The 22,118-nt window shown below is 59.2% G+C and overlaps 1 protein-coding gene across 1 annotated transcript; it reads left to right on the top strand.

The window, feature by feature from the left end:
• The first annotated feature begins 2,478 nt into the window (after nucleotides 1–2,478).
• CSK (C-terminal Src kinase) lies at nucleotides 2,479–21,293 on the top strand. The gene is made up of 13 exons (XM_052659657.1): nucleotides 2,479–2,743; nucleotides 16,491–16,570; nucleotides 16,879–16,992; nucleotides 17,097–17,209; nucleotides 17,501–17,720; nucleotides 18,480–18,573; nucleotides 18,781–18,846; nucleotides 18,926–19,025; nucleotides 19,120–19,210; nucleotides 19,663–19,736; nucleotides 19,825–20,020; nucleotides 20,127–20,213; nucleotides 20,464–21,293. The coding sequence occupies exons 2-13, from the start codon at nucleotides 16,556–16,558 to the stop codon at nucleotides 20,644–20,646; spliced, it is 1,353 nt and encodes a 450-aa protein (XP_052515617.1). The 5' UTR covers nucleotides 2,479–2,743; nucleotides 16,491–16,555; the 3' UTR covers nucleotides 20,647–21,293.
• Nucleotides 21,294–22,118: the final 825 nt, after the last annotated feature.

Below are 22,118 nucleotides of genomic sequence, written 5' to 3'. Positions count from 1 at the left end.
GAGATGTCAGGGTGACCCTTCCCAAAGCTTTTGCAGAGCTGCTGAAGTGCTTTCCTTTAGGCTGAGGGGTGGCTCCATCCAGTCCCACTTTATCATTCCGTCTTGACCTCAGAGGAAAGAAAGGGAAACCAACCAAACTGAGCGCCCTCCCCACCTCCCCCACCCCAAGGCCTTTATCTTGCTGAATCTGCACCATCTCTCTCTCTCTCTTTTTTTTTTTCTCACCAACTCTTGCAAGAGAGGTGCATTTTGAACTTGATCTTATGGAGGAGGAAACTGAGCTCAGAGACATTAAGTAACTAGACCAAGGTCACACAACTAGGAAGTGGTTCAGCTGAGATTTAACTTTACTGTGAGAACCCCAAATCCTGCTTTTTTCCTATTACACCACAGCTGTCTCTAAGACTTACTGGACATCTCCTCAAAGGGCAGTGGTGTGACTACATTTACTTCCCTCCTTGCAGGGCTGGCTTCTTACTGGAAAATGGCCCAGGGGTGCCTTGGGTCAGAGGGCCATCCTGTAGTTTGTCCGGGGAGGCACACCCAACTCAGCCCTTTGCAATGTACAACCACACTGTCTTCTCAGCTGGCTCTCCCACAAGACCCTTGACTGTCCCTCTCACTCCCGAATCCCTCACTTCTCTTGAATTTCACCTCCTGTACACCTCCTTTCCCCATCACAGAATGGCCTTCTCCTGCACCCATCCAACCCTGAACCTCCCTTCAGGACCCAGTCCCTAGGAAGTGCCCTGCCTCCCACCTACACTGGAGTCTCTGGTCTCTCCTCCATCCTCACTGCCCCCCCCCACCCCCAACTCTACACTCCCCCCTCACACACACACACGTACACACACACACACACACACACACGCTCACTGTCTGCTCCTGAGCTCAGAGCCTATCACACTCTGTCCTTCATTAACAATAATATATAGGAAGAAATGATACCTAGCTAAGGGCTGACTAAGTGCCTGACACTGCACACTAAGCACTTAACTAAGCACATATTAACTCATTTCCTCCCCCATGGAACCTTAAGAAGTTGGTGCTATTACTTTCCCCATTTGGTAAACTAGAGCACAGAGAGGTTAAGTAACTTTCCCAGGGTCACATAGTCACTGACAACTTCCTCATTGCCTCCAGGCTGAAAACAAACTCCAAGAAAGTCCCATAAGGCCTTTTGGATCTCTCTGTGCTCTGTGGCTTGAGGGGACCCCATCTCCCACGACTTTACAGGACCTACCCTGCAAACTTGCAGCCATACTGAGCCATTTACACTTCCCAGAGCCGTCAGGGGGCTTTCCTGGTGACTCAGACAGTAAAGAATCTGCCTGCAATGCAGGAGACCGGGGTTCCATCCCTGGGTTGGGAAGATGCCCTGGAGGAGGGCACGGCAACCCCTCTCCTGCATTCTTGCCTGGAGAATCCCCATGGACAGAGGAGTCTGGTGGGCTACAGTCCACAGATCGCAAAGAGTCGACAAGACTGAGCCCAGCACAGAGGGGTCAAGCGCTTTCACCTCCCCCGACCTTTGCCCATGCTTATTCCTTCTGCCTAAAGTCCCAGCTCTATCAAGTCTCCCCTTTGGCCCTCCCCTCTTTTCTGCTTCCTGTGGGCCTTGTACACCCCTTCTTCACTTCTATCAACTCTTTCCTAGCGCTTGACTGTTGGCCTGTCGGTGCTGGGAACTCCTTGACAGCCACCAAGCGGCCCGGCGGGTAGACTCCAGAACAGGGCCTGTCACACTGGCAGCGCCAGGAAATCCTTGCGAAAGGATGAATGCTCCTGCGAGTGAGGGTCCCTGTGCACAAACAGATCCGAGCAGAGGGCCCGAGGCCTGGCCTCCGTCGCTTGTACACCGGGGAAGGCTTGGAGGCTGCTCCAAGGCGGGCTGGCCGGACTTCCCTGGGGGACCTTCGGGAGCCTCCAACGCGGGCGGGCAGGCGGGGGCAGGGCGCGCGCGCGGACACACCCCCCGCAGTGTCCCCGGCGCCCGGCAGGGGGCGCTGCTCCGTCGGCCCACGCCCCGCCGCGCGCCGGGCCGGCTCCCTCGCGCAGGCGCGGTGCCGCGGGCGGAGGATCCGGGCCGCGCTTCCTCTCGCCAGGCCTGCGAGCTTCCTCCCAGCGGAGCCCAGGGCGAGCCGAGCTTGGCTGCTGCTGCCGCCGCCGCCGCCGCCGCGACCGCCGCCGCCCTCCCGCTCTCGCCACAGCCCGCACCCCGCGCGGAGGTCTTGCTGGGGTGGGGTCCGAGCGGGGCGGTCTCCCGGCCGCGCCGCCGTCGGGGCCACCCCCCACCCCCCGGCCAGCGGTCCCTCCCGCCCCAGCCAGCCTGTGGCCGCCGGAGCCTCCGGGGCGTGGAACGCGGGGACCTTCTGCGGCGCCCCGAACCAGCGTCCGGGGCCGCCCCGGGCAGCCGGCGCGACGTCCCCGCATCGAGCCTCGGTGGCGGCGTTCGGAAGCGGAACTCTGCCGGGGCCGCGCCGGCTACATTGTTTCCTCCCCCCCGACTCCCTCCCGCCCCCTCTCCCCCGCCTTTCTTCCCTCCCCGACCCGGGCCGCGCGGCCATCCCCCTGCCTCTGTCTGGCCCTCCCTCCTCCCCCTCCTCTCGCACCCAGACCTCTTTGTACCTCACCACCCGGGGACCCCTGCGCCCCTCCCCTCCCCCCTGGCCGCATGGACCGTCCGGCAGGCCGCTGATGCTACCCGCAGCGAGGTTGCCCGGACCGCAGTGCCCCGAGAGAGGTGAGTGCCTGGCGGGCCGGGAGAGGAGGTGGGCGTCCGGGTGCTTCCCGGAGGGAGGCGGGCGGAGGTCGCTCGTCCCGCTTCTCTTGCAGCTGCCGTGGCGTCCACACCCATCCCCCCCCTCCCTTACCCGCCCCCCCTCCTTCCCGGGTTCGAAATCTCCCGGGAGTCACTGTCAGCCGGACTGGGAGGGGAGCGCACTAGGGAGGTACTGCCTTTCCAGCCCCGCAGACCTGTCTCAGGCCACCCCGAGTCTGTCTTCCCCCTCACCCGCTTCGTGGGTGCTGGCTGGAGCCTGGAGGGAGGGGGTCAGTATGGACCAGGGCCCTTGGAGAATGGGCGGTTTGCCGTTCCCTGCCCCGGGCCTCCCTGCAGGTTCCTTGGCCTGCCTGGTTCTGACCCCTCCCTCATTCACCCCGCGGAGGCCCTGCCGTCTCCAGGAAGCCCAGGGCCCCGCCACCTTCCTTGAGCCTGCCAGAGGTTGAGCCTGTCACCCTGAGCCTCCCAGAAAACCAGGCCTAAGCCAAGGGACCTCTGACCCTAGGGTGGGGAAACTGGGCAGGGCCTGTGTCGTGGGTGGAGGTGACACTGGGCATTATTAGGACCATGCCCCCACCTGCTGGCAGCCTTGTCAGCCCATTCTCCCAGGCTCCTCAGGGCCCAGGCCAGGTGTCAGGAAGGGGCGTGTCCAGCCATCAGATTCCTGAAGCTTAACTAGGGGTTCCTCTCTCCCTTTCTGTAGGCCAGAGGACTGAGGCTTAAAGGGGGAAGTTGCCGTCCCGGGCCTCTGGCAGAGTTAGGTTGTCTGTCCTCTCATTCCCCCGACTCTGCAGGGCTGGACTGCTATGGGCAGGGGAAAACGACACAGGTACCTTTATCCACGAGGGACATAAGCCCCCCAGCCTGGCCCATGGGACCTTGTGGGGTGAGCACGTGCTCCCCTACAGAGGCTGGAGAGAAGGGAGAGAGCTTCCGGCCCCAGTGCTGCCTCCATCTGGGCTCAGCAGCATCGGCCCTACCTATGGGGTTTCCCCCTGGTGTCTGAGACTGGGTCCCACTCATGGGATGTGGCGAGTGCGTGGGGGCACCCCTGGGGCGTACCCCTGCGGCGTACCCCTGCTTCTGAGCTCAAGCAGTCCAGTGGGCTCTCCTGACTCAGCCCTCCTGTACACCTTTGGCTCAGCTAGTAACTGGGATCTGGAGAGGAAGACAAAAGCCCTGTAGGGACCACGCTACCGCCTTGGCATCGGAGCATTGTCAGAGTGGGGACACCCAGATGGTCTCTTCCAAGCTCCCCACACCCTAATGGTCCCAGTGTCTTTCTTGGGGCCCCAGCAGGAACAGGGCGAAGGTGGCAGGAGGGAGATTGGGAGTGTGGCAGGATCCTGCCCCTAGAGGTGTGGGGGTCCCCTGGAGGATACAGGGCCGTGTCTGGGGCCCCAAGGGCCACTGGCAGGTTTGTTCCACTCAGGCCTCTGCCCTTGATGGTTGTTGTTTCCGGTTGCCCTGACAAGCGCAGTGGAGGGTTCACAAATATGGTGGGTCTGTGAGGCTCTCCCCTCACCCAGCCCTAACTTCCTTTCCAACCCGAAGGCCTAGGGCTGAAAGCTGACCTGGTTGGATGCCTGTGAGCTGTCAGGTGGGGCCCAGGGTCCCAAGGCCCTCGTAGAAAGGGTCTGGCTTCAGGAAGCATGTGTGTAGGGATTCACTTTTTCTCTGGCGAGCTTGGTGTCTTCCTCCCTGCTCTTCTGTCTGCGTCAGACCTGGGACTGAGAAGGACCAAGAGAGGGTCTCCAGCATCACTGCAGAGGGTACCAGGCTCCTAGGGGTTGAACCATCCTGGAACAGACCAGAGTTCAGGCAGAGACAGAGGCCCAGGGCCCACAGTGTGACGTGGCTGCCCCCTGATCGGCCAAGACGGCTGAGGTCCACTACTTGGCTCCATCTTTGGGGGGTTTGAAGCCTTGGCTTCAAAGAAATAACCCAAAGGTGTTTGATCTGCGAAAGAGAAGGTAGGGAAGGACCCTCGTGTGTCTCAGGGGCTGTCCCAAATCAGAAAGGCCGTCCGTTGATGTCCCAGACACCAGGACCAGAGCTAGGGGACAGGCAGGTCCCCAGAACGTAAAGCCTGAGTTCCTTACGAGAAAACTAAGTATGTAGGTATGTAGCGTTAGGGTGCTTAATTTAGAAAGTAACAAAACAGCACTACAGACCATTTAGAAAACGAAAACCTCACCCACTGTTTCTTCCCCAGTGCAGAGGCTGTTAGTATCTTGGAGTTCCCAGCCAGTCTTTCCCTGATCTTTTTTCCTTCGTCGCTGTTGTCATTTGGGTGTACGTGCCTTCACACCTTTTTTCATTTAATACTGTATCTGGGCATTTTCTCATGTTGCTAATGCAGTCTGTAACTTTGCCTCTAAAAAGCTACAGAATATTCCGGACAGCTCTGCCATAGCGGCGACACTCCAGCCCTCTCCCCAGGCTTGTGCACTGTTGTTGCCCGTCTGTGATTGTTGTCGCTGTTGTAACTGTTGTTACTACAGGCCCCCAGAGCAGCCGAGGGTATTGGAGAGAGTAGGCAACGTGGCACCCAGCCAACAAGTGACTCTAGGCCCGGCTGTGCCGTTGAGGCCAGGGTAGAGGGATCTTGGGCAGGTCATCCTTTGAGCCAGGGTTCCTTTATATACACAACAGCAGTCCCTACTTCAGAGAGGAGTGTGCGGACGCTGAACTAACTAACCCAGGTACTGGAAGGTGCCTGGCACAGCCCCTGGCGTCCACTAGATGCTCAGTAAGAAGGGTGGGCGTTGTTGAGAGAGTGCCCACAGCCGGCTGCCTCGACATGTGCAGAAGACGCCAGGGCCAGGGTTGGCTGATGGCTCACCTAACCGAGGGTGGTCTCTGCCCAGGGAGCCCTTCTGAAACCCTGTGTTCAGAGACCGCTCTGGCCAGTGTCCTGTCGCCCCTCTCTGCCTCCCGCCCGCCCCATCACCATGTGGAAGATGGGCTACGGGTTGGTTTCTGGGGCCTGGCCCTACCCCTTCTCCTGTTCTTCTAGCATCAGAGCTGAATGAATGAGGCCTCTTTTCCAAGAGCCTGGCTGCCTCCTGTCCCTCAGCTTCAGCTACTTCCTAGGCCAGCCCCACGTTTCCCTTGTAGAGACAGGGACCTACTCCCTGGGAAAACTGAGTACTGGGCAAGGAACTCCAGGCATCCTGAGCCTCAAGCCAGGGACAGCCATGCCGGCCGCATCCTCCCACCGAGCAGATGAAGGAGGGAAGAAAGCAGGACCAGGGCCCATAGACTCCAGAGCCTCCCAGCTGGGAGCTGAAGGGAACATAGATGGTCCACAGATCACTGGGAAATCTCGGGTGTTGGCAGCCCTCTCTCTGGCAGGTGCTGCCCGGGTCTAACCTGAGTGTGTACTGCTGTGACATCACTTGCTTCCTCTTATTCTGCTTCTGTGGAGAACGGGGGTGGGGTGTGCCTTGCTAGTGCCACCCCAGGGACACTAGGAGGAAACCAGTCTGAGATCGGCACCCCGGGGCCTATGAGACCATAGTCCAGATGACCCCAGTATGGCTCAGAATTAACCTAGGCAGAGGGTCCTTCCTGAGGTAGCTCGTTCAATGCAGAGGGCTCCCCGGCGCCTGGCCTCAGGCTCCAGCCGCCAGACTTTTGCCTTTGGAGTGTCTGCCTCCTGCCTGGTCTTAGCGCAGGGGAAGTGGGCATTACAACTGCCCTCCTGTCCCACAGCCCGGGCTGGGATGAGGTCACAGGGTGCGGTCCTCTCCACGATCCTGGCCTGGCTGGGGTGAGCACTGCGGGTGTTTCTCAGCGCCCCCCTTTCTTGGTTGGGGACAGGATGGGTGGAGGAGCAGGCCACCCCTCCATCCCAGGCAAGGAGCACGCCTCCCCTCCTCCTCTCCTTTGGGTCCCTTCATCCAAGGGCTGGAAATAGAATCCGCTAAGTAATGATTAAAGTCAAATTCAGACCTAAAAATAAAGAGCTGGTGAGGAAGAGCTAGTGTGCTCCCTGCGTGGCTTAGGGGAGAAGCAAGCAGGGCAAGGCTGGCTGCAAAGGGCCAAGCCCTGCTTCCCAGGAGAGGCCAGAGCCCGCTGCGGGACCAGGAGTACTCCAGTAATTGGGGGAGGGCCCCTGGCTTCAGGCATACTGCAGCCCATACCAGTTAGGCCCATAGTGGCAGAACCAGGCAGAGAAATCCCATTTTTCCCATGGGCAAACTGAGGCCCAGGAGGACCAAGTGGTTTGTCCAGTGACTGTCCAGGAGCTCCCCTTGGCAGGCCCCAGGGAGCTGGGGCCCCCCCGTGCAGCCCAGCTCACCCTTCTGCCTGCTCAGTTTCTCTTCCTGGTTTTGAGATCCTGTGATGAACGTGGCTTCTCATCACACACCAGCTCTGAACGCCTCGGTGGGGCTGGGCCTCGGTGGGGCTGGGCCTCCAACCGCAGCTTCCCTCCGCCTCCCCCTCCCCTTCCGTGCCCTGGGCCTCCAGACACAAAAGAGAGGCTGCCTGGCGCACCCCCTACCCCCCGTCGGTCTGCTCTCCACATGATTGGAAGCTGTGCGGGTGGGTGAAGACCTGGGTGCCACCTGACACCTGCACCCCCTGGCTGCTGCTTCTCAGCCCAACCTCTGCTCCTCACCCAGGCCCGGATATCTGCGGCCCCGGGCCATGTTAGCCATGCCACAGGGAGACTGGAGGGGAGAGGGAACCCTCAGAGCCCCCTGCCGACCAGTAGAGGAGGCCAGACTCCGAGAGGAGTCAACTGGGGGAGGCCTGTGGTTCCAACTTCCTGGCAGGGCTGGTGGGAGCTCAGAAGCTGGGGATCTGCGTAGGCTGGAGCAGCCAGGAGGACTTCCTGGAGGGGCAGGGCCATGAAAATCAAGAAGCATTTGAGAAAGAGGTGGGTGGGGGCAGAGGTCATTGGCCGGAGCCCTTACTCTCTGGGGCTGCTGATTTCTGTAGCTGCTGTGTGGCCCTGGACAAACTCTTGGCCTGTCTCTGCAAGGCAGGGTATGGCACAGATGTAACCAGAGCAGGAGGGCCGGCCAGTCTCCCCTCAGCTGCCCTCCCTCACCTGTCTGTCCAGGACGTCATCGATCCTGCCCAAGGAGAGGGTGGAGGGTTGGCTGACCAAGTTCAGACAAGCCTGAGCTCAAACCCTCACTCTCCCCCTTGGAAGCTGGGTGATGGTTCTCAGCTGGGCGCCTCCTCTGTCAAACAGATAACAGTAAAACCTCACGGGGGTTTTTTGAGGGTGAAGTAACTAAGGCAGGCTTGGATCAGTAGGCTCTTGCTCCTGTGCTCACAGTCCGTCCCGTGGGGGAGGGCGTTGGTAACCCTTCTCTCTCCACTGGGTAGCATGGTTGTGTGGTCTCTGAGACAGGGAGTCCAGAGACGGGAATCGGGGGGTCAGAGTTCTAGACCACTCACCGGCCGCTGGGCTGCAGTCTCCCACCTGTAAGGTGACCAGGGGCCTTTGGGGTAAGGGACAAGGACAGTCTGGTTTTCAAGGGTTCGTTGGAGACCCGTCCTGAGAGGCCATATGTAAATGTAGGCAAATGAAGGTGCAAAGACCACAGGCTGTGCCGAGGGGTGTGGCGGAACTGAGGTCTGGGTTTGGGCCCTGGGGAGCCCTGGAGTCCCCCCTGCCCAGTGCATGTAGGTAATTAGGCTCCTGAGCGGTAATTAGAAACCTTTCTGGGCCAGGAGTGACAGCCTCCAGCCACAGCAGTGCCTGGGGGAGGAGGCACCCCATTAGGCTCCTCTCCTCCAGCCCCCGCCTCTCCCAAACCGCTAGACGGGATTTCCGGTCCCACTGAGCCACTGGAGGGGCAGGAAAAAAGCCTGTGAGTTGCTGTAGTTTGGTTTTTAACATTTTTCAGCCATTCGTCTCACCCCTCCCCTTAGGACCGGGGGTGCTGAAGGCTGAGGGAGCCCTGGGGTGGGGGGTGGACAGCACACACCGGAGGCAAAGTGAGTGGGACCCTCCTTCCAGTCCTCTCCTGACCCCCAGGGAGGTTCAGCCCTCTCCAGGGGTCTTGTGCCCAGCTCTGCTGCTGCCCGGCCCTGAGACATTTTGCGTAGTGGCTATGCTGAGGGCTCTGCGACCACCTGGCCGGCTTAGTGGGAACCAGCCCCCACCCCCGCTCTGGTGTGTGGCCAGGGACATCACAATGCCGTCAGCCTGGGTGCCCCTTGCAAAACCAGAGGCGGGGCTGATTATACAGCTGCCAAACCAGCCCAGCTGCTGGCGTGCCCCGCCCTTCTTAGGTGCACTGTCCTTTGCTGGGTTGGGGGGGGCGCCCAATCAGAAACAGTGCTGCTTGCTTCTGCCCCGCACCTGTCAGCAGCTTCCAGACTGCCTGGGTTCAGAGCCCCTGTAGACCCCACCCCGCGCTTCTTCATTCTCAGCTAAGCCTCTGCACACCACGGTGTGAAATCCGAATCCTGGCCTGATAGAGCACAGTGGCTTCCACCTGAGATCCTCCCAGTTTCTGCTTCCCCCTACCCCTTCCCCAGTGGCCCTGACCCCTGTCTCTCCTGCCCGCTGAGGCATCAAGCACACCTGGCCGCCACTGACCGACCACCTGGCAGCCAGGAGAGCAGCAGCAGGGCTAGGCACCAGGGAGAGGAGCCGAGTAGCACCTTGGGGTCCCAAGGGCAGGACCCTCCTAGGCCCTTCCGCCTCCTGTCCATACTGACCCACCACACAGGCTGGGCACACAGGGAGGCTCTTGAAACGATGACTCAAAGAACGAGAGGGCAAGGGGGACCGGCTTATTGCCTCCAGCAGGCTGCCCCTGCCCTGCAGCGGCTCCAGTCGGGTCCTATGGCTGGACCAGAGTCTCTGGGGACCGTGGCCCCCGAGTCCCCCCCAGGTCCCCTGTGCACTTCCCTTTTCAGTGGGTATTTTTAGCTGGGTGTAAACAGTTACTGAAGGCTCCCACGCCCCACTAGGCAGTGGAGTTTTGGTGAGGAGGCAGGGCAGGAGCCCCTTGACCTACTTTGGCCCTCAGCACGTGCTTGGCTCTGGGGTCTACAGCTGCCCCAAAGCAGGAAGAGGGCAGTTTCTGGGCTTCCCCCCTCCCTGCCAGCCTGGGCTCCCAAGAAAGCCTGCCTGAGGCTGTGGCCACTGACCTCAGCGCTTGGGCACAATGCCCAGCCTGTTCCCAGGACCCCAGTACAAGGACTGCTGGGAGCAGGGTTTGGGGCAGGAAGTCGGAGTGAAAGCCCCCTGTCCCCCAGCTCTGTGGGGGTGGGGTGGCAGCTGCTGTCCCTTTGGGGTTAAATATAGTCCTGTCGGTTATTGGGCCACAGTGTGGAGCAGCCAGCCTAGCTTCCCCCTGTTGTCTGTTGGCTCATTCATTCATTCAGCACTCACTCGCTGCCCAGCACTCTGGGCCTGGCCCCTGCTAGGACGTGAGTCAGCCCGGCTTTACTCCTGCAGGGCTCCCAGGCCAGGGTCGGGGAGGTTCTCACTGGACCGTGAGACGTGAGAGGCTCTGGAGGCCTGGAGCAGCCAGCCACCACAGCCAGGTGACAAGGGAAGACTCCTGGCATGAGTCAGTTTCAAAAAGTTATTTATTTTCTTACTAATCGTAATTTTTGCTTTTTTTCCTGTTTTTTAATTCACTAAGTCATGTCTGACTCTTTTTCGACCCCATGGACTGTAGTCCGCCAGGCTCCTTTGTTCATGGGATTTAGATTCTCCAGGCAAGAATACTGGAGTGGATTGCCATCTCCTCCCCCAGGGGATCTTCCCGACCCAGGGGTTGGACCATATCTCCTGTGTTTCCTGCACTGGCAGGTGGATTCTGTACCACTGAGCCACCTGGGAAACTCAATCGTAATTTTTAGGGGGCAGGTAATAGATACATGTATGGATGTGAGAGTTGGACTGTGAAGAAAGCTGAGCGCTGAAGAATTGATGCTTTTGAACTGTGGTGTTGAGAAGACTCTTGAGAATCCCTTGGACTGCAAGGAGATCCAACCAGTCCATTCTAAAGGAAATCAGCCCTGGGTGTTCATTGGAAGGACTGATATTAAAGCTGAAACTCCAGTACTTGGGCCATCTCATGCGAAGAGTTGACTCATTGGAAAAGACTCTGATGCTGGGAGGGACTGGGGGCAGGAGGAGAAGGGGACGACAGAGGATGAGATGGCTGGATGGCATCACCGACTCAATGGACATGAGTTTGCGTGAACTCCAGGAGTTTGTGATGGACAGGGAGGCCTGGCGTGCTGCGATTCATGGGGTCGCAAAGAGTCGGACACGACTGAGCGACTGAACTGAACTGAATAGATACATGGGCTTCTCTTGTGGCTCAGCTGGTAAAGAATTCACCTGCAATGCGAGAGACCTGGGTTGGATCCCTGGGTTGGGAAAATCCCTTGGAGAAGGGAAAGGCTACCCACTCCAGTATTCTGGCCTGGAGAATTCCGTGGGCTGTATAGTCCATGGGGTCGCAGGGATTTTCACTCACTCAATAGATTAATGTTGTTAAGAAAACAAATTAAAGGACAGCAGATATACAATGAAAAAGAAGTTCCCCTGAACTTGATCCTCACTTCTCCTTCCCCCTCCCAGAGATAGATAACCTCTGTTATCAGCTTCTTTTGTCTTCTGTCTCTGCATTTCTGAGGTCAGGGATGAATGGTATGTCCTCTGGAAAAACAAGGATTGTAATATACCATGCATGATGTCCTGCACCTTGCTTTTTTTTTTTTCTTCTTCTTGGTCTTTGAGTTTTTCAGACCTACCAAAAAGCTGAAATAATAGCATAATAAATACCCATATGTGGGCTTCCCTGGTGGCTCAGATGGAAAAAGAATCTGCCTGCAGTGCAGGAGACCCGGGTTCAGTCCCTGGGTAGGGAAGATCCCCTGGAGGGCGTGGCAACACACTCCAGTTTTCTTGCCTGGAGAATCCCATGGACAAAGGAACCTGGCAGGCTACAGTCCATGGGGTCGCAGAGAATCAGACACAACTGAAACGACTTAGCACACACTCTCAAATACCCATAGATACTTAGCCCAGATGCGCTGGTCTTTAACAGCTTGCCACGCTTGCTTTACCTCTTCTTCTGTGTACTAGACATATGTATATTCTTTGTTTTTTTGCCAATTTGAGTGTGAGTTTGCAGGCATCATACCTTCCTCTCTTAAGTATTTTAGCACAGATCTATTATGTAATCACAGTACCATGATCACAGTTAAGAAAATTAACATTAATTCCATCATATTATCTAACGTTTTCATTTTTCGAGGTTGTCCCCAAGTGACCTTTATAGCTATTTTTTTCCTCTGATCCAGAATCTGATTCAGAATCACTCATTGAGTCTTGCTGTCGTGTGTCTTTTCTTTCTTTTTCAGCTTTATTGAGATATAACTGCTGTTTAGTGTTATGTGAATTTAAGTAGTGTGCAGTGTGAAGATTTGATACAGATGTACATTGTGATACGATTACCACAATAAGGTTGCCTAACACATCCCTCACCTCCCATAATTACCATTTTGTTGTTGTGTCCTATTTCTTTAGTGTCCTGCTTAATCCAGAACATTCCGCAGCCTGTGCTTGTTTGTTTTGTCTTTAATGACCTTGACTCGAGTCGGGCCGGATATTTGGGCTCCCTGATTGGAGTCAGGTTAGGCTGCTCTGTGGCCGGTCGCACAGGATGCCGTGCCCTCCTCGGGGCGGGAGGCACTCTCTCTGCGCCTCTCCTCGTTGCTGCTGCTCCGTCTGATCACCTGGTGAACGAGGCATGGGCCGCGTCGCGCTGTGGTGGAAGTGCTACTTCCTCTCTCTGGTTAATCTGGAGCGTGGTCCTCAGATGCCACGTCACTGCGCTGCACCCCTAGCAACATGCACCTCATGACCTGAGCGGGTCATTCGCCATTTCTACTTCCTCTGTCATGGGGAGGTTTCTGTTTCAACACCTTGAGATCCATCTGGGCCCCATCTCAGCTGGCCTTTTTCCCTTTTGGGGATATCTGGTCATTTATTTACTTGGTTCCTTATTAATGGACATAAAATTTGTCTCCCAGCCTCTTGCCACACCAAACAGTGCTGCAGGGATTCTTCTACTACATTTTTTTAGGCCCCTGTGTAACCCCAAAGGTTGAGTGGAAGTTCCTTGGGTAGAGAATGGGGAGGGGCGGAGAGGGAATGGCAAGGCAGGGAGGCAGAGTCCTAGGAGCTGCAGGTGATAAAGGGATCTGGCTCATGTGCTGGAGAGCCAGTGAGTCCCAGAAAGCTCAAGGGACTTCCCCAAGGTCACAGAGCAAGTTGGTGACAGAGCAGGAACCGGACTGAGAGCCCATGACTCCCGGGACACTGTTCCTGCGCTTCTTCCACAAAGCTGCCTGAAACAAGGTTCAGATAACCCCGGCAGGGCCCCTCTGTGCCAGACCAAGGCTGGATCAGAGGCCACAGTTTGCAGTGGCCCCTCCCAGCCGCTGCCTCTTGGCCTCTGACCTGGAGGGGGATAGCCCATCTGGACCCTCAGGGCCCTAAGGACAGGGTCCTCCTGGCCTCATGACTTCGCCAGGGAGGAGCCATCAGAGAGTATCTGCAGCTCCCTCCAGCAGGATTTCTGTGTGAAGAAAGCAGGCTTCAGAGCAGCCCTGGAAGCTGCAAGGTTGTCACCAATCCATTGTACAGATGGGAAAACTGAGTCCTGAAGCCATAGCCAGTAGAGCAAGGGGAAGGCTAGCTCATACCTCTCCTTTTCTGATTGTCCTCTTCAAACCCAGACCCTCGAGGAAGCCCCCCTGACCCCTCTGGGCTCGCCCGTCCCCCTGAGCACCTCTCGCTTCTCCCTGTTCCCTTGCACTCTCTTCTCTAGGCCAGGGTGGTCCCAGCCTGCCGGCAACCCTGTAGACATGTGCGGGCACATTAGGCAGAGGGCAGCAGGCGTGGGGGTAGGACGGCCTGCTGGCTCAGGCCTCTGACAGCTGTGTGAGGCAGGATGCTCACTGGAGATGTAGCCTCGGGTAAGGCCGGTTGCCTCTTGGCCTAGCTCGGCATCCTCACCTGTAAAATGGGAATAATAATAGCTTTTCTCTCAGTTGTTAGAGGATTTGATGAACCATAATGTGTCAAGGACAGCCTGGCACAGAGTAAGTGCTCAGCCAACATGGCCTATTATTATTTTCATTATTATCCTCAAGTCAGTGGGGAGGCGGTGGCGGCAGCTGCAGGCCAGGGAGAGAGTGTTTGCAAACTGACAGCTGAGAGGGTGACTAACGGCATCTCAGCCTCCGTGGAGGGAGGGGGAGACGTGAGGATGCAGAGAGCTGGCAGAGCCCCTATGCAGAAGGGCTTGCAGGTTGAGGACCCAGCCAACCACGGAGCGTCCCTGATTCCAATTCCAGACCATCACCCCTAACTGGTGGTGTGCCTTAGGGCAAGTTGTTGCGACCTCCTGAACCTCGGTTTCCATGTCTATGAAATGGGGGCAAGAGGATCTTGTGGCTCCCACAGGTGGTTCTCGGGAGCCTAAAGTTGCTTCCTGTACTCATGGTGGCTCCGTCGTGTCAGAGTGTGTGGGTCCAGGGGGATCCGGTCTCCCTGCCCAGATGGCAGAGGCTGCCGTGCTGGCCTTGGGACAGGAAGCACGGTGTGTTCCAGGAGGAAGGGAAGCCCTTGATCCCCAGGGGCAAGGGGTTGATGCCAGACACTTCCAAGTCTGGGGGCTCGTTCCACTCCCTCCATAGCCTGCTTGCTGGTGTCCCTGTTCCGCCTTCGGAGTGCGAGATCCGAGGATCAGAAGGGTTGAGTTTCTTGCCCGTTGTGTACTCGTCAGAGCCCGGTCTGCCTGACCCTTGCCCCAGGAGTGGGGCTTGGAAGCGGTGGTGGTGGTTTCCCCCGGCTCCTTCTGGTCACCCAGACCGCACGCCCCCCTGCTCAGGTCCCAGGTCCCATGGCCCTCAGAAGCCAAGCTTGTCTCCTCACCTGGCATTAGAAGCCCCACATCCCTGCAGGGTCTATGCCCTGCGGGCCCAGTCCTCTCCGTCCCCTGCAGCGGACAAGGTGCTCAGACCATAGGATCTGTTTCCCACCCTCCCTCACCATGGGCTTCCAGCGGGGGTGCCTCTGCCTTTCCAAGCCCTGCAACCCTCCAGGCTCAGCTCCAGTGCTCCCTCCTCCAGGAAGCCCACCTGAGCTCTGCAGTCCTCACTCCCTTCACACCCCTGCTGCTGCTGCTGCTAAGTCGCTTCAGTCGTGTCCGACTCTGTGCGACCCCAGAGACGGCAGCCCACCAGGCTCCCCGGTCCCTGGGATTCTCCAGGCAAGAACACTGGAGTGAGTTGCCATTTCCTTCTCCAATGCCTGAAAGTGAAAAGTGAAAGTGAAGTCGCTCAGTCATGTCCGACTCTTAGTTACCCCATGGACTGCAGCCTTCCAGGCTCCTCTGTCCATGGGATTTTCCAGGCAAGAGTACTGGAGTGGGGTGCCATCGTCTTCTCCGTCACACCCCTAGGCACTTGCATTTAAATGTCTCCTTCCACTGCTCATGCATCTCAGCCAGGCCCCAGACCTTGTCCGTCACATGAATGAGCCTGGGAACAAGACACATGGAGGCGTTTCTCTTCTGACATACCATAGGCATGGGAGAGCCACTGGCCCTGCCTAAGCCTCAGATTCCTCATCTGTCAGCAAAGAACAGTAGTCCCATCCCTCTGCTTCCTGAGACAGGTACACAGCGGCTCTGGGCTGTGTGTGGGAAGATGATGGTTGTAGGAGTGCTGAGCTGGGGCCGCAGAGAGTGTGTGTGCAGGACGGGGCTGACTGCTGCTCTGGGGGCATCAGGCTGGGGTCGCTTTCTCGGGGGAGTCCACTGTATTGAAGTCGACATGTACACCGGAAGGTACACCAGTCTCAGGGCACAGCTTGGTGAGTTGCCAGAGCTGAGCTTGCCCCCTTCCAATCAGCTAGCCGCCGCCTCCGAGGTCTCCATCCTGCCCTGGGAATCCCCCGATTCTGAACCTGATTCAGATGGGATCACACGGCGTGTGTGCTTCCTGCCAGCGTCTTGGTCAGCAGACGCTTAGAGGCGCGTCAGTGCTGGTCCACAGTGGCGGTTGATTACAGTTGCTGCTATCCGGTGTTACACACAGCTTCTCTCTCACTCCCGGCAAGCATCTGGGCAGTCCCCGTGTGCACTTTGTTCAGACCAGGCTCCCGGGCCTGTCTCGGCAACACCTGCCCTGCCATCTCCCGGGTGTGTGCCCGGAAGTGGGGTGGCCAGGCCATGGAGCTGGCTTACGTTTGATTTCAGAGATACTGCCTGGGCGAGTTTTTATAGGTGACAGAACTGAGAGGCCCACAGAGGACAAGTGACTTTCCCCAAATCCCAAGCACCTCAGTGACCTCAGCCGCCCTTGGTGACCACGCTCAGTGGCCCTCGCAGACCGCTTAGCTGATGTCCCGCCATGGGCTGGTAGGGCAGGTCTACTCACCCGCTGTGATTTGTGGCCTCGGTCGGTCATTCTGTGGGCTGTAAGGCCACAGTGGGCTCAGGGTTGGGGTTCCTCAGCCCTCCTTCCCTGCCCAGTGTCCCCAGCCTGCCAGGACTGGAAAGGGCAGCCCTTGCCCCAGACCCCAGCTCCAGAAGCCTCTGGCATCTGTTCACATTGCTGTGGGGAGGGAGCAGGATCTCAGTGACAGAGGCACCGTCTCTTCTCACAGCTTCCTCTCAGTCCCCCCTTCTCCCCACAGCTCTCATGGTACCAAGTGACAGGTTGGCCTTCCTGTGACACGGGGACGCCAGATCTTCTAGGAAGATGTCGGCAATTCAGGTACTACAGGGATGGGGGTCCCCACACCACCATGGGGGTGCCGAGATGGGAGAGAGTGAGAATGCAGGTCGATGCGCTCTCCTTCTCCCCAGCCCTGGCTCTCAGCAAAGTAGAACTCAGATGCAGGCACTCAAGATGGGAGCCCAGGGGGTGAGACTCAGCTGGCAGGCACCCAGCGCTCTCTGGAGGAGGGGCGCCTCACCCAGGCTTGTGGAGGCTAGGCGAGAGGCTGTGGCCTTGCAGGCGTGCAGGCAGGTGGGTGGGGGTTGCCCCGGGCTGCACCCGCCCACCTGTCGCCTGCCCTGCAGGCCGCCTGGCCATCCGGTACAGAATGTATTGCAAAGTACAACTTTCACGGCACTGCTGAGCAAGACCTTCCCTTCTGCAAAGGAGACGTGCTCACCATTGTGGCTGTCACCAAGGTAACCAGGGACCTCACACCCCCACCCATCACCCACCTCTGGGTTTTTGCTCCCCTGCAGGGGTGGGTGAGCCTGAGAAAGTGTCTGGGCTCCCCTCTCCCCAGGACCCCAACTGGTACAAAGCCAAGAACAAGGTGGGCCGTGAGGGCATCATCCCAGCCAACTATGTCCAGAAGCGGGAGGGTGTGAAGGCAGGCACCAAGCTCAGCCTCATGCCGTGAGTACCTCCAACTGGGAGGGAGGAGGACGGGGGCCCTGAGTCCCCAGGAAGAGAGTCAGGAAAGCATGGAGGCAAAGCTGGGATGTCCGTGAGGGCCTCTCAAGACAAGAGGAAGGGCATGGGTGCGGACCTCAGAGGGGATGAAGGGCGGGAAGCAGAGGACGAGGGCCTCAGTGCCTGTCTGAGCCACAAACCCCGGGGAGGCACCAGCTAGAGGGAGGGCCTTTGGGAAGTGGAGCCCGGCACTGCCCTTGGGCTGCCACGACCCCAGGCCTGGCCTCCCTGCAGCTGGTTCCACGGCAAGATCACGCGGGAACAGGCAGAGCGGCTCCTGTGCCCACCAGAGACGGGCCTGTTCCTGGTGCGGGAGAGCACCAACTACCCTGGGGACTACACGCTGTGCGTGAGCTGTGACGGCAAGGTGGAGCACTACCGCATTATGTACCATGCCAGCAAGCTCAGCATCGATGAAGAGGTGTACTTTGAGAACCTCATGCAGCTGGTGGAGGTGAGCGGGGCCCCCGGGCCTGCTGGGTTCCAGCTGCAGCCCCACCGCCACTGGCAGGGTGACCTTGGGTAGGTCCCGCAGCCTCGGCGAGCCTGCCTTTCCCTGTGCCTCCATAGAGCCCCTGTTGTGTGCCAGGGTTGATCTCTGACCCCACAGTGCCTCCACATGGAGATGGCACCCCAGTATGTAGGCCAGGAAACAAAGGTTCAGAGCAGTTAAGGGACCTGCTGCTGGTCACCCTGCTGTGAATTGGAGGTTCCAGAACTAGATCTGAGTCGTCCTGATCCCAGAGCTAGCTTCCCTCCAGCCACTCAGAACTGTCTGCCCAATCGTGTGTATAAGGATGGCCCCTCGAGCTCCACCTTGGTGGCCCCCGTGTCTGGCAGTTCCTAAGGCCGACTCTGCCCCAGGCAGCCTTCAGGTGCCTCCTGCACCCACCCTCAGCACTGTCCCTGCCACTGGCCTGACTTGCGGCAGGGGTCCTCTGCACACCTGGCTAGAGGCTGAGTCAGGGCTGCTGGTGCGGCCAAGTGATAGCAACAGCCGGTGTCCGTCCAGCACCTGGGGTGTGGGGTGGCATGGGAGACAGTCTGTGTGTCTGGGCCTCCCTAACCCTGCTAGAAAATGGGGAGCCCTCCCTCCCCAAAGCAACTCTCGACTGGGTGGGACCGGCCTCTGCTGCCCTCTGGTGGTCAGATCAGAGCGGTGCACTGGTGGTGCCCAGGGGCCGGTTTTGAGGGGCTGCCCTGCGCCCTGCAGCACTACACCTCAGATGCAGACGGCCTCTGTACTCGCCTCATCAAGCCAAAGGTCATGGAGGGCACCGTGGCTGCCCAGGATGAGTTCTTCCGCAGTGAGTGCCACCCCCACGCCACCCCTCTCTTGCCCACCCACCTCCTCCCCCACCCAGGCTTCCTGGCACGACCCCCATCCCAGAGGCTCTGGAGACCTCCAGGGAACCCACATGTCATAGTCCAGTCTTCCTCTGCTGCGACCCCTGCTCTGACTTAACCCCCCCTCCCTGACCACCACCTCCTGCCCCCTGTCCCCTCCTACCCAGGCGGCTGGGCGCTGAGCATGAAGGACCTGAAGCTGCTGCAGACGATAGGGAAGGGGGAGTTTGGAGGTGAGCCAGGGAGGGTGGGCGCCTGGGGGGCGCTGGTGGCCGTGGGGAGCCCAGGGACCGAGCCCCGCTGTCTCCCCAGACGTGATGCTGGGGGACTACCGAGGGAACAAAGTCGCTGTCAAATGCATCAAGAACGATGCCACTGCACAGGCCTTCCTGGCTGAAGCCTCCGTCATGACGTGAGCTGGGGCCGGGGGTGGGTGGGGAGGTCGCCCCAGAGCCGGGAGGTGATAGGGAGGCTTGGCAGGCTCTGAGCACCCCGTCCCGCCGCAGGCAGCTCCGGCATAGCAACCTGGTACAGCTTCTGGGCGTGATCGTAGAGGAGAAGGGCGGGCTGTACATCGTGACCGAGTACATGGCCAAGGTGTGTGCCTGCCCCAGGCCCCCCGCGTGCCCTGGGCCCATGCTCCCGCAGCCCCTGCTCTCCAACTGAGCTCTGAAGCCGCTGGGGCTTCGCTTTTGTCCTGGCTCATCATTCATTCATTGGAGGTGACCAGTGGAATGACCATTCCCGGTGACCTTGGAAAAGTTGTGTCACCCGCCAGACCTCAGGTCCTCGCCTGTGAAGGGAGGTAGTAACAGAGTTTTCCTCAGAGATTTATGAGAATTAAGAGAAAATGCATGAAAATTGCTGAGTGCAGTGTCCAACGTGTAGGATCTGATGTTCTTTCAGAAGTGATGTCCTGACCTTTCCCCTGCCCCTTCCCTCACCTCACACCTCCCGTGAGTGTCACCATTTACCCAGCCCCAAGCCCCCTGAGGTCTGGAGGGCACGTCTAACCTATGGGGCCTGTCTGTCTGTCTGTCCTGCCCCAGGGGAGTCTAGTGGACTACCTGCGGTCTCGGGGTCGGTCGGTGCTGGGCGGAGACTGTCTCCTCAAGTTCTCACTGTGAGTGAAGCAACCTGATTGGGGGTGGGGGGAGCTGCCCTGCTACGGGACCCCTGCCTGAGGGCACGTGCGGGTGGCTCACCCCTAGAGACGTCTGTGAGGCCATGGAGTACCTGGAGGGCAACAACTTCGTGCACCGGGATCTGGCCGCCCGCAACGTGCTGGTGTCCGAGGACAACGTGGCCAAGGTCAGCGACTTCGGCCTCACCAAGGAGGCCTCCAGCACCCAGGACACGGGCAAGCTGCCAGTCAAGTGGACAGCCCCCGAGGCCCTGAGAGAGAAGGTGGGCGGGCTTCTCCTCTGGGCCTGAGCAGGGGTGGATGGGGTTGCTGGTCACCTCCACCCCCAGTTCCCAGGATCTGACACCACCTCTCCCATCCACATGGCAGAAATTCTCCACCAAATCTGATGTGTGGAGTTTCGGGATCCTTCTCTGGGAAATCTACTCTTTCGGGCGAGTGCCTTATCCAAGAATTGTGAGTGTGGGCGCTGGGGCTGAGACTGGGGCTTGGAGAAAGGGGAGGGTGGCAGGGTGGGGGGCCTCACTGGGCCCTGCCTCCCGCATCTGAGGCCTGGAAGCTGCATGCCTGCCCTGGGGTCCTCGCAGGCCACCCCCGGGACCTGGATCTGAGACAGAACTAGGGGTGTCATGGAGAGGAGTCCTAAGTAGGGGTCCCCTCAGGGTCAGGCCTCGCACTGACTCACACCACCCCCTTCTCCGCGCAGCCCCTGAAGGACGTTGTCCCGCGGGTGGAGAAGGGCTACAAGATGGATGCCCCCGACGGCTGCCCGCCTGCAGTCTATGAGGTCATGAAGAACTGCTGGCACCTGGACGCCGCCACGCGGCCCTCCTTCCTGCAGCTCCGCGAGCAGCTCGAGCGCATCAAGACCCACGAGCTGCACCTGTGACTGTCTGCCTCGCCCGGGCCGAGGGCCTGCAGGGACTGAGCCAGAGAGACTGTGGACCTCGCGCCCCCGCTCACTGGGCCCAAACCCGAACTGAGCCCAGCAGGAGGCTAGTGGGCCTCTTTCCTGTCCCAGCCCGCGCCCCCTCTGGCCCCCGGAGACCCCGCCTAGGCCTGGCACCTTCTTTCATGGACCCACCTGTGGGGCTTTGGGAGCCCTGCCCTCGGGCCCGGATGGGAGGAGGCTGAAGAGCGGGGGGTAGAAGCCCTACCGTGGTCAGGCTCCCCCTGGCCTCCCATCTCTCGCCTTCTTAGAGTTTTATTCCTTTTCTTTTTTTGAGATTTTTTTTTCCGTGTGTTTATTTTTTATTATTTTTCAAGATAAGGAGAAAGAAAGTACCCAGCAAATGGGCATTTTACAAGAAGTACGAATCTTATTTTCCTGTCCTGCCCGCGAGGGTTGGGGAGGCCAGGCCCCTCTCCAGGGACCCACTGCCCCGGCCCTGCTCCCCACCCCGTGTCCCGTGTCCATGTTGCCTCGGTCGCCCCGTGTCTGCGCTTGACCATGTTGCACCGTTTGCATGCGCCCGAGGCAGACGTCTGTCGGGGGCTTGGAGTCCGTGTGCCGCTGCCGCCCACCCACCTGCCTTGTGAGACGGAATCGTAATAAACCACTCCATGAGGACCCCGCTGCCCGGTCTCGGCGCTTCATCCGCCGAGCCTGCCTGCCCCACCCGGCCCCCCATCCCTGTGCCATCTTGTCCATCCCCCTGTCTCTTGTGAGTGAGGCTGTGCTTGCCCTGTGAGGGGGGCGGGGTGGGGAGCGCTGCGGGGAGATGTAGCCACCGCCTTGTGTCAGCTGCACGAGCGAGTGTCCTGTGTCTGCCGTGAAGCAGTTCTCACCACCTGCCTCCCCCAACATCCCGCTGCCGGGCAGGCCTGGCTCCGGGGCGTCCTGGGCTTGGGTCCCGCCCGCCGGCATCCCAACTGCCTCTCCTGCCGTGTTCAGGCCCACAGCACAGGGAGGGCTGGAGCATGGATGCCAGAGAAAGTCAGGCCTGACGCGCCGGACATGGGCTCCCCTTGGTAGGAGGCAGGATAAACGTCTCGTGCTGATGAGACGTGACCACGATGGGGAGGCTCTTAAGCTGCTGGCCGTTCTCACAGCTCCCCTGAGACCGGGCATCGCTGACCCCGCCCCACGTGCGTCCAGCCTTGCGGGGCACAGATGGAGAAGGCAGACTGGCCCTGGGTTCCGCGGGGCCACTGGTCAGTGAGAGCCTCTGAGGGTTCACTTCATTCACTGAGACAGGCAGCTGGTGGAGTGTCCACTTGTCCTTGGGTCTCTGACCTGTCCTCTCCCAGCCTGCAGGACCTGAAATCTAGGCCGTTCTGACCGTGCAGGACGCCTCGGGGCTGCTCCTCAGCCCACTGTGGTCCGGCCCCATCACCTCCCACAGCTCAGTGCTGCCGCCT

This window comes from Budorcas taxicolor, chromosome 21, assembly GCF_023091745.1.
Source record: "Budorcas taxicolor isolate Tak-1 chromosome 21, Takin1.1, whole genome shotgun sequence".
NCBI classification, from domain to species: domain Eukaryota; kingdom Metazoa; phylum Chordata; class Mammalia; order Artiodactyla; family Bovidae; genus Budorcas; species Budorcas taxicolor.
This window is presented reverse-complemented; position numbering and strand designations above follow the sequence as displayed.